The sequence below is a fragment of the Heptranchias perlo genome, chromosome 7, assembly GCF_035084215.1.
Source record: "Heptranchias perlo isolate sHepPer1 chromosome 7, sHepPer1.hap1, whole genome shotgun sequence".
NCBI lineage: Eukaryota > Metazoa > Chordata > Chondrichthyes > Hexanchiformes > Hexanchidae > Heptranchias > Heptranchias perlo.
In genome coordinates, this window is record NC_090331.1 from 8,219,181 (window position 1) to 8,231,213 (window position 12,033).

General features: G+C 46.7%; 1 protein-coding gene across 5 annotated transcripts in view; it reads left to right on the plus strand.

Moving 5' to 3' along the window:
• The window catches only part of cfap65 (cilia and flagella associated protein 65), a 156,079-nt gene that overhangs the window by 59,250 nt on the left and 84,796 nt on the right, over window positions 1–12,033 (plus strand). For all 5 annotated transcript variants that reach the window (XM_067987025.1, XM_067987026.1, XM_067987027.1 and 2 more), the window contains exons 16-19: window positions 340–505; window positions 1,909–2,037; window positions 7,921–8,143; window positions 9,132–9,260. In XM_067987025.1, the coding sequence (XP_067843126.1) occupies window positions 340–505; window positions 1,909–2,037; window positions 7,921–8,143; window positions 9,132–9,260 (647 nt within the window). The remainder of the gene's footprint in view (window positions 1–339; window positions 506–1,908; window positions 2,038–7,920; window positions 8,144–9,131; window positions 9,261–12,033) is intronic.

The following is a 12,033-nucleotide window of genomic DNA, read 5'->3' on the forward strand; positions in this document are numbered from 1 at the left end:
CTAACTCACTGCACCTTCTGGGCTCCCTCTAAGACAATTCTTAAGAGTTGATGGCCAAATACATAAAACCACCCACCTTGAGATACAACTTGTATCTCTTATCATCCTGTACTCACCCTTCCTCACCTTAGATTATTAAAATATGTAGCCCATATTCTTAGTGCTTTTTAATGTGTGTATGGGTGGGGTGTAATTACGACTTCATCCATTCCCCAGTAATAATATTTCCTGTAAACCCTACTAGGGCATTTTTAATGATAGATAGATGAGTTGATGATGTGTGCTGCTGTTGCAAGTTATATCAGTAATGGTTGCCCCTCTGTTAAACATCTCCTTTAGGCTGAGAAAGAACATATACACCTGGGAGACATCCTCATTGGCAATACTGAGTCAGGTGACCTCGTACTGCTGAATAATGAGCAGTGCTCTTTAAACTTTGCCCTCAGTGTCAAACAGGACATCACTGGACTATGTGACCCTGATGAGGTTGTGAAAGATCCGATGGGTAAGTGGCGAGATATGAGATATTAGTCATTGTAACCTATGGGAAAAACAGGCCTCAGAAAGGTTACAATGAAGCATTTTGCTATAGACAAATTTATATGACTCCACACTTTGGTTCTAAATGTCTCGATAGTAGGAGGAAAGGGAGATTGAGGGAGGTAAGGAGTTTAGAGGTCCTGGGCAAGAATGAATTAAGAGTAAAAGACAGTATGATGAGTCAGGATTTCAATACAGTGGGGAGGAGTGTGTATACGATGGTGTATTTGGCACTTCGGTGAAGCAAGAAAGTTAAGATAGGCAATGACCATGGTAGCAGCAAAAGAAAAGTAGTAGCAAAACTGAAAGTACCTAGGCAGGGATATGGCCTTGGGGACTGGGGCTGGATTGAGATAGACTAGAACACAAAAAGTTGGCTTTAATCCGCAGTGTTGCACAGTTGGAGGAGGGAATCTTTCCATGTAAAATACCTCCCAGAAAAATGGGACGATATTCTCAACTATGTCAGTTCAAAAGCAGAACTCCTGGAGGTCTGTTATACTGGATGACGTACCTGCAAGGTGCCACCATATTAAGCAGGAATTGGCATTTTTAATAAGTCTTGGGTGTAGATCCTGGCACAGCAGGTATGGCATGTGATGTAGCACCTCGTATCACATTGGGTTACTTTGAATGACAAATTACGGAAAGATTCACTCTACTCTATATGGTATAGGAATTGGTAGACGATAAAAGACCACGGTCTGTCTAGTTCACCTTCTACCATCGCATGACACAACAATAATAGAGTTGTTGACTAATCACAGCAATCAATCTCTATCAATTAGTCTGCAACAAACCCGGACATGAGGTGAGGAAAACACCCAGTGGTGGAGAACTTTGGGAACCATAGGTCCAAAATCACCTGTTCCTCCCGAGCCTGCTACACTTCCCTTATGTGATCTAATTAGGTGTTTAAGACGATTAAAGGAGTTGATAGGGTAGATAGAGAGATACTATTTCCCCTGGTGGGGGAGTCTAGAAAAAGGTGGCGTAGCCTTAAAATTAAAGCTAGGCCGTTCAGAGGTGATATCCAGATTTCCACTACCCTTCTTCACAAAGGGTAGTGGAAATCTGGAACTCTCTGCCCCCAAAAAGCTGTTGAGGCTGGGGGTCAATTGAAAATTTCAAAACTAAGATCGATAAATTTTTGTTAGGCAAGGGTATTAAGGGTTACAGAATCAAGGTTGGTAAATGGAGTTAAGATACAGATCAGCCATGATCTAATTGAACAGGCTTGAGGGGCTGAATGGCCTACTCCTGTTCCTATGTCATACTCAGTTTAGCTGTACTGAGACACATCTATGATATCTACAGTTGTGCATGTATGTTCTAATTTTTTTATATTGGAAATGCATGTTTCCTTAGCTTTTGAATTGGAATACCACCACGGCACAATACCAGCACGGTCAAGAATCTTTTTCCGGTTCATCGTCCGGCCAGTTCGAAGGCTTCGTTACTCCTGGACAATTAGGTCCAAGATTCTCTCTGCTAAAGGTGGGTACTATTCTATATGTGTAGATTCGATATTGGCCTTTCACCTCAGGGACCTGGGTCCAAATCCGATCCCGACTGAAAGGATAAAAGTTTATTCTGTCTTTAGGCTGTAAGATTCACATGTGAAATGCATTTAAGAACATAAGAATTAGGAGTAGGCCATATAGCCCCTTGTGCCTGCTTCTGCCATTCAATGAGATCATGGCAGATCTTTGACCTCAACTCCACTTTCCCGCCTGATCCCCATATTCCTGTTCCTAGTAGGTTTTTTTTATTCGTTCATGGGATGTGGGCGTCGCTGGCAAGGCCAGCATTTATTGCTCATCCCTAATTGCCCTTGAGAAGGTGGTGGTGAGCCGCCTTCTTGAACCGCTGCAGTCCGTGTGGTGAAGGTTCTCCCACAGTGCTGTTAGGAAGGGAGTTCTAGGATTTTGACCCAGCGACGATGAAGGAACGGCGATATATTTCCAAGTTGGGATGGTGTGTGACTTGGAGGGGAACGTGCAGGTTGTGTTGTTCCCATGTGCCTGCTGCCCTTGTCCTTCTAGGTGGTGGAGGTAGTGGTACAGGCTTACAGCACAAAATTGCCCCTAATTTGGCAATAATTGGCAAACCTTAATGAGAGGCATCTAGGATGGCTGATGTGTGAAATAGAAAAATAGCAGTAAGAAAAGAAAAAAAAGAGTTCAATTTATATAGCGCTTTTCGTGATTTTAGGACGTGCCAAAGCGCTTTACAGCCAGTAAAATACTTTTGAAGTGTCGTCACTGTTGTAATGTAGGAAACGCAGCAGTCAATTTGCGCACAGCAAAGTCCCACAAACAGCAATGAGATAATGACCAGATAGTTTCTTTTAGCATCATAGAATCATGGAAAGGTTACAGTACAGAAGGAGGTCATTCAGCCCATTGAGTCCGCGCTGGCTCTATGCAAGAGCGATCCAGCTAGTCCCACTCCCCCGTCCTATCCCCGTAGTCCTGCAATTTTTTTTCCTTTCAAGTATTTATCCAGTTCCCTTTCGAAGGCCATGATTGAATCTGCCTCCACCACCCCCTCGGGCAGTGCATTCCAGATCCTAACCACTCACTGTGTAAAAAAGTTTTTCCTCATGTCACCTTTGGTTCTTTTGCCAATCACCTTAAATCTATGTCCTCTGGTTCTAGACCCTTCATGATTTTGAATACCTCTATCAAATCTCCTCTCAACCTTCTCTGTTCCAAGGAGAACAACCCCAGCTTCTCCAGTCTATTCACGTAACTAAAGTCCCTCATCCCTGGAATCATTCTAGTAAATGTCTTCTGCACCCCCTCTAAGGCTTTCACATATTTCCTGAAGTGCGGTGCCCAGAACTGGACACAATACTCCAGTTGTGGCCGAACCAGTGTTCTATAAAGATTCAACATTATTTCCTTGCTTTTGTACTCTATGCCTCTATTTATAAATTGTAAACAATTTTACAACACCAAGTTATAGTCCAGCAATTTTATTTTAAATTCACAAGCTTTCGGAGATTTTCTCCTTCCTCAGGCAAATGTTTCAAGAGCTCCTTGAAGCCTACGCATTTATACATATTGAACAATACATGGTGTTTACAGACTGCCCCTGCAACTGCCCGTTGCCAAGGCAATCACCGTGTTCAGACAGAGAGGTGTCACCTGCAGAACCCCCGAATACACATTCAACAAAAAAACAAACAGGGAAAAAAAACAGAGAAAAAAAAACACAGAGAGAGGCAGAAACATCCGGAAGGCAGAGAGAGCCAGCAAATGACCCATTATATTAAAAACAGATAACATTTGTTCGCTGGTGGGGTAACGTGTAGCGTGACATGAACCCAAGATCCCGGTTGAGGCCGTCCTCATGGGTGCGGAACTTGGCTATCAATTTCTGCTCGACGATTTTGCGTTGTCGTGTGTCTCGAAGGCCGCCTTGGAGTACGCTTACCCGAAGGTCGGTGGATGAATGTCCATGACTGCTGAAGTGTTCCCCGACTGGGAGGGAACCCTCCTGTTTGGCGATTGTTGCGCGGTGTCCGTTCATCCGTTGTCGCAGCGTCTGCATGGTCTCGCCAATGTACCATGCTCTGGGGCATCCTTTCCTGCAACGTATGAGGTAGACAACGTTGGCCGAGTCACAGGAGTATGAACCATGCACCTGGTGGGTGGTGTCATCTCGTGTGATGGTGGTATCTGTGTCGATGATCTGGCATGTCTTGCAGAGGTTACCGTGGCAGGGTTGTGTGGCGTCGTGGACGCTGTTCTCTTGAAAGCTAGGTAGTTTGCTGCGAACGATGGTCTGTTTGAGGTTGGGTGGCTGTTTAAAGGCGAGTAGTGGAGGTGTGGGGATGGCCATAGCGAGGTGTTTGTCCTCATTGATGACATGTTGAAGGCTGCGAAGAACATGGCGTAGTTTCTCCGCTCCGGGGAAGTACTGGACGACAAAGGGTACTCTGTTGGTTGCGTCCCGTGTTAGTCTCCTGAGGAGGTCTATGCGATTTTTTGCTGTGGCCCGTCGGAACTGTCGATCGATGAGTCGAGCGTCATATCCCGTTCTTACTAGGGCGTCTTTCAGCGTCTGTAGGTGTCCATCGCGTTCCTCCTCGTCTGAGCAGACCCTGTGTATTCGCAGGGCCTGTCCATAGGGGATGGCCTCTTTGACGTGGTTAGGGTGGAAGCTGGAGAAGTGGAGCATCGTGAGGTTGTCCGTGGGCTTGCGGTAGAGTGAGGTGCTGAGGTGCCCGTCTTTGATGGAGATTCGTGTGTCCAAGAAAGAAACTGATTCTGAGGAGTAGTCCATGGTGAGCTTGATGGTGGGATGGAACTTGTTGATGTTATCGTGTAGTCTCTTTAGTGATTCCTTGCCGTGGGTCCATAGAAAGAAAATGTCGTCGATGTATCTGGTGTATAGTGTTGGTTGGAGGTCTTGTGCAGTGAAGAAGTCCTGCTCGAACTTGTGCATGAAAATGTTGGCGTATTGGGGTGCGAATTTGGTCCCCATGGCTGTTCCGTGTGTTTGGGTAAAGAACTGGTTATCGAAGGTGAAGACATTGTGATCCAGGATGAAGCGGATGAGTTGTAGGATGGCTTCCGGAGATTGGCTGTTGTTGGTGTTGAGTATTGATGCTGTCGCAGCGATGCCGTCATCGTGGGGGATACTGGTGTATAGTGCCGAGACGTCCATCGTGGTGAGAAGTGTTCCTGGTTCAACTGGTCCGTGGGTACTGAGTTTTTGTAGGAAGTCTGTAGTGTCACGACAGAAGCTGGGGGTTCCCTGTACGATGGGTTTCAGGATGCCCTCGATGTATCCAGAGAGGTTCTCACACAGGGTTCCGTTGCCTGATACGATGGGACGTCCGGGTGTGTTGGCTTTGTGTATCTTTGGGAGGCAGTAGAAGTCTCCCACGCGGGGATTACGTGGGATGAGAATGCGTAGGATGCTTTGAAGGTCTGGATCGAAGGTCTTGATCAGTTTGTTGAGCTGGTGGGTGTGTTCTTTGGTCGGATCTGCGGGTAACCGTCTGTAGTGTTCCTGGTTGTCCAGTTGTCGGTATGCTTCTTTGCAATAGTCTGTTCTGTTCTGTATGACTATGGCTCCTCCTTTGTCCGCTGGTTTGATGACGATGTTGCGGTTGGTCTTGAGAGCGTTGATGGCGTTGCGTTGTGCTCGGGTGACATTCTGGACTGTCTTCTGAGTGCAGCTGATGAATCTGGCATTGACGCATTTCCTGACAGCTTGAGCATACATGTCCAGCTGAGGGCAGCGACCCTCCGGAGGAGTCCAGTTTGACTCTTTCCTCATTGTCTCATTGGGTTCGCTGCTGAAATCTTGGGGTTTGTGGTAGAATTCCCGGAGCCTCATTCTCCTGATGAATTCCTCTGTGTCCGCCGCGAGACTAGTGGGGTCCATTTTGGTAGTGGGGCAGAAATTGAGCCCTCGGCTGAGAACTTCGATTTCGTCTGGTTGAAGGGTGTGGTCGGATAAATTGACAATAGACTTCCCTGTGGTTGCAACCGTGGTACCAGGGGAAGCTTGGTCGTTGCTGGTGGTGATGCCGAGTTTCTCAAGCTTCCTGCTCTTGGTTTTCATGTAGGCAGCGTAGTTCCGTTGCCTCGTCTGTTTGGCGGTATAACGTAGCTGGTCTGCTGTGTCCTGAGTACAGGTTGAGAGTATGGACTCTATCTTGGTTTCGAGGTTGTGGCGTCTGCTGTAGAGTTGGTGTATGAGATGGTTGCGGAGTGTGCGAGAGGTACGGCGGCAGAGTCTCTCAGCGTAATCCGAGTTGTATGTGGACTTGAGTGGGTTCGTGATCTGGAGTCCTTTCGGGATCTTGTCTGCTTTCTTGCAGCTCTGTAAAAACTTGATGTCTGTGTCTAAATGCGCGATCTTCTTGGATATCCTTTCCACTGTGAGCCGGCAGTTTGTGGTGTCGATGGTAGTCATGATGTGGAGATGCCGGTGATGGACTGTTTATAAAGCCCAGGATCCCATATGCTTTTTTAACCACTTTCTCAAGCTGCCCTGACACCTTCAACAATTTGTGCATGTATGCCCCCAGATCTCTCTGTTCCTATACCCCTTTTAGAGTTGTGCCCTCTAGTTTATATTGCCTCTCCTCGTTCTTCCTACCAAAATGTATCACTTTGCAACACCACTTTTAGTGGTGTTGGCTGAGGGATAGATATTGGCCAGGACACTTGGGAGCACTCCCCTGCTCTTCTTCAAATAGTGCCGTAGACACTTTACATCCATCTGAGAGGGCAGACGGGGCCTTGGCTTAACATCTCATCGTAAAGATAGCACCTCTGACAGTGCAGCACTCCCTCAGGACTGCACTGGAGTATCAGTCTAGATTTTATGCTCAAATCTCTAGCGCGGGACTTGAACCCACAATCGTCTGACTCAGAGGCGAGAGTGGTACTCACTGAGCCACAAATGATAATACCTGAAATTATATACATTTCATAACATCAAAATGCTTCACTGGGAACCAGATTAAGTGGTAGGCCCATACCAACTAGGAACCAGTCACTGGCTGCTATTCTGTATCAGTAATGTCCCACAAACAGCAATGCATTAAAATAGTCCATGGGAGTCTGTTAGGTTCATCTGAACCACTCGATCAGGCAGACAGACCTCATTTTAACTGCTTCTTGGAGAATGGTGCCTCTTACAATTCAGCACTCCCTGCCTACCCACTGGCGTGCCTGCCTAGATTACGTTACGCTGACACTGCTGTTCTGAAATTGGGGTTGAGGCATGCTGTTGGGGCAGTGTAGGGGGTAGATTTATTCTGTATCAAATCATCCTGGACCAGAGCAGGAAGCTCAACACTGGCTTTCTTTTCAGCTGTTAAATAAAAGAAAAAGAAAGAACTTGCATTTATATAGCGCATTTCACAACCTCAGGACATCCAAAGTGCATTACAGTCAACAAAGTACTTTTGAAGTGCAGCCACTGTGATGTAGGAAACGTGGCAGTCAATTTGCGCACAGCAAGGTCCCACAAACCAGATAATCTGCTTTTTTAGTCATGTTGGTTGAAGAATAAATATTGGCCCAGGGCACTCCACTGCTCTTCTACGAATCGTGCCGTGGGATCTTTTACGTCCACCTGAGAGGGCAGACAAGGGCCTCGGATTAACATTTCATCTGAAAGACGGCACCTCCTACAGTGCAGCATTTCCTCAGTACTGCACTGGGAGTGTCAGCCTGGATTAGGTCCTCAAGTTTCTGGAGTGGGTCTTCAACCCACGACCTCCTGACTCCGAGGCGAGAGTACTACGCACTGAGCCACAGCTCTGAAGTCCTAGACTTTGAGGTGAGAGCTTGTCTACTGTATAGTTCAAATCATCTTAATTGTTGTGCGTTTGGGTAATGCTTTCAGTGCTGGAGCCTGACGTGAGTGAGGAAGAAACGCCTTTATGCTGCGTGACAGTAGACGGAGTGTATCCAATGATATTCGTCTCGGATGCTCGTTGCCTGGGGAGCATAAGCGGCATCAGCAAGCAGCAGCTTTGGCGACTGTTCTCGCTGGACACGCTAAACGAGTACCTGCAGCGCGATCCCACAGAGGGCGAGCTGATCTACCGGGTGCCAACCAGACACAGGTGAGAAACATGCACCAAATATATGAAGAACAACCAAGCTTGGCAGACAAGGCTTGAAAGAGGACCCAAGTGGTAGGTCGAGTTGGATGGGTTCTTGTTCCTACGTTCTAATGTTGGTTGTCAAAAATGAATTACTTCACAGGATGTCAAGGTCTTGGTGAGGGTGCAGAGGAGATTTACTAGGGATGAGGAACTTCAGATATCTGGAGAGACTGGAGAAGCTGGGGTTGTTCTTCTTAGAGCAGGGAAGGTTAAGGGGAGATTTAATAGCGGTGTTCAAAATTATGAGGGATTTTGTTAGAGTAAATAAGGAGAAACTGCTACCACTGGCAGAAGGGTTGGTAACCAGAGGGCACAGATTTAAGATCATTAGCAACAGGGCATCTGGGACCTCGGTGAACGACGGGACCAACAGTTTATCTACTTAACCAATGAGATTTAAGGATTGAGAAAGAAACAGAGGAATGACGGCGAAGGAGGGTGAATTTGAGTCAAATAATGCACAGAAAGAGAAATAAAGAGGGGAAAGATTCAATTAGGAGAGAGAGAAAAAGAGACACAGAGGAAAAGCAAGAATAAAAACTAAATTATTTTTAAATGTCTAAGTGGAATTTACTACATGCATAAAAGAGATTCAGCGGTTGAAATTTTTCCCTTTCTGGGCTGGTATTGCATTAACAATTATTGCATCGTTAAAAGGATACTTGCGCTGTTAGTTATGAGCCCTAACTTTCTGCAGTGAGTTTAACAGTCAATTAATGTGCAAATCTGGCAAGTTCTAATAAATAACGGGGAGGCTAAGGATGAAATCCCTTATGTGTGAAGCAAATGTCAGAGCGGCGTAAACCGGCCAGCAAATTCTGGAGATTGGCAACTCACGGCGTAGCTCTTAATCCCCTGAACTTGCTGGTCGATATGCCTGTCGTGAACTCGCCGTTATTTTTCCAGGAAGATTTGGCCCATATGGTGTTTTCTGTTTTCCTTGTAGCACACACCGCTGCCCGTCTGTGTCCACCCCGGTGATGGTGGACTTCAACTTTGGAGCAGCGCCCATATGCTCAGATCCGTCCATTGTTCTGCTAATGATGGAGAACAGGGAGATGATGCCCGTCAACTGGTAGGTACCACACCCAATAGGGAGGGAGGTGAAGCTGAACATGTGTAATCGAATTTCAGAACAAAAAAAATGTAACGTGCTAATTTCCAGTTGCAGTTGCAGTTACAGTCACAGGAAAGCAGGATTTAGAAAATATGTAGGTTTAATGTCACTGAAAGGAGAGGGAATCTCGAGGAATATGTACTCCAAATGGTAAGGAAAGAAAAAGCTTACTTTTATGTAGCACTTTGATATGCCCTCAAGACGTCCCATAGCACTTCGCAAACAACAAATCACTTTTTAGAACTGTTGTCTCTTGTTGTGGAGGCGAATACTACAGCCATTTTGCACAAGGCAGTGTCCTAGGCCCAACCATCTTCAGCTGCTTCATCAATGACCTTCCCTCCATCATAAGGTCAGAAATAGGGATGTTCGCTGATGATTGCATAGTGTTCAGTTCCATTCGCAACCCCTCAGATAATGAAGCAGTCCGAGCCCGCATGCAGCAAGACCTGGACAACATCCAGGCTTGGGCTCATAAGTGGCAAGTAACATTCGCGCCAGACAAGTACCAGGCAATGACCATCTCCAACAAGAGAGAGTCTAACCACCTCCCCTCGACATTCAACAACATTACCATCGCCGAATCCCCCACCATCAACATCCTGGGGGTCACCACTGACCAGAAACTTAACTGGACCAGCCATATAAATACTGTGGCTACAAGAGCAGGTCAGAGGCTGGGTATTCTGCGACGAGTGACTCACCTCCTGACTCACCAAAGCCTTTCCACCATCTACAAGGCACAAGTTAGGAGTGTGATGGAATACTCTCCACTTGCCTGGATGTGTGCAGCTCCAACAACACTCAAGAAGCTCAACACCATCCAGGACAAAGCAGCCCACTTGATTGGCACCCCATCCACCACCCTAAACATTCACTCCCTTCACCACCGGCACACAGTGGCTGCAGTGTGTACCATCCACAGGATGCACTGCAGCAACTTGCCAAGACTTCTTCAACAGCACCTCCCAAACCTGCGACCTCTACCACCTAGAAGGACAAGAGCAGCAGGCACATGGGAACACTACCACCTGCATGTTCCCCTCCAAGTCACACACCATCCCGACTTGGAAATATATCGCCATTCCTTCATCGTCGCTGGGTCAAAATCCTGGAACTCCCTTCCTAACAGCACTGTGGGAGAACCTTCACCACACGGACTGCAGCGGTTCACGAAGGCGGCTCACCACCACCTTCTCGAGGGCAATTAGGGATGGGCAATAAATGCCGGCCTTGCCAGGGATGCCCACATCCCATGAACGAATTTTTAAAAAAAACTCTGCACGGCCCCACAGGAGGGTGAGGTCAAATGGCCGGTTAATGAGACTTTAGCCGTGTTGGTTGAGGGAGGAATGTTGGCCAGGACACCGGCAAAACTCCTCCACTGTTCTTCAAACCGTGCCGCAAGATCTATACTCTCTGAAGTTTAGAAGAGTGAGAGGTGATCTCATTGAAACGTATAAGATTCTGAGGGGGCTTGACAGGGTAGATGCTGAGATGCTGTTTCCCCTGGCTGGAGAGTCTAGAACCAGGGGACATAGTCTCAGGATAAGGGGTCGGACATTTAAGACTCAGGGTTATGAATCTTTGGAATTCTTTACCCCAGAGGGCACTGAAATATCAGTTGCTGAGTATATTCATGGCTGAGATCGATAGATTTTTGGACTCTGGGGGAATCAAGGGAAATGGGGATCAGGCGGGAAAGTGGAGTTGAGGTCGACGATCAGCCATGATCTCATTGAATGGCGGAGCAGGCCGGAGGGGCCGTATGGCCTACTCCTGCTCCTATTTCTTATGTTCTTATGTTAAAAGCAGGCAGAGGTGGCCTCGGGGCCTTTTAACGTCTCATCCAAATGGTGACATCACTGACAATGTTGTTCTTTATTTCCTGTGATGGTTTAGGAATTAAATGAATAATTTTTAGGGGTGGCATGTTAGAGTTCCTGGTCTCAGTGGTACCCCTGTGGGGCACCCGTGTCTCTTGGTGACTCGCTGAATGTGGCGTTAACTGAAAGAGGTTGTGCCCCATCTGCCACTTTGTTCGCAGTTGGCACACGGTAACAAGAGACTCTGGTGAAAAAGGGGGAGAAAATAAGTTCAAACTAAGAGGAGTTTTTAAATAAAAAAACACACATTTATGGGGGAAAAATTCTCAATGACTTAAATCTGTGAATAGTTCTGGTCTCCATATTATAAAAAGGTTATAGAGGTACTGGAGAAGGTGCAAATAAGATTTACTAGGATGATACCAGAACTGAGAGGTACTACCTATCAGGAAAGGCTGAACAGGCTGGGACTCTTTTCTCTAGAAAAGAGAAGACTATGGGGTGTCATAGAGTCATACAGCACAGATAGAGGCCCTTCGGCCCATCGTGTCCGCGCCGGCCATCAGCCCTGTCTACTCTAATCCCATATTCCAGCATTTGGTCCGTAGCCTTGTATGCTATGGCATTTCAAGTGCTCATCCAAATGCTTCTTGAATGTTGTGAGGGTTCCTGCCTCCACAACCCTTTCAGGCAGTGAGTTCCAGACTCCAACCACCCTCTGGGTGAAAAAGTTCTTTCTCAAATCCCCTCTAAACCTCCCGCCTTTTACCTTGAATCTATGTCCCCTTGTTATAGAACCCTCAACGAAGGGAAAAAGCTCCTTAGTATCCATCCTATCTGTGCCCCTCATAATTTTGTACACCTCAATCATGTCCCCCCTCAGCCTCCTCTGCTCCAAGGAAAAC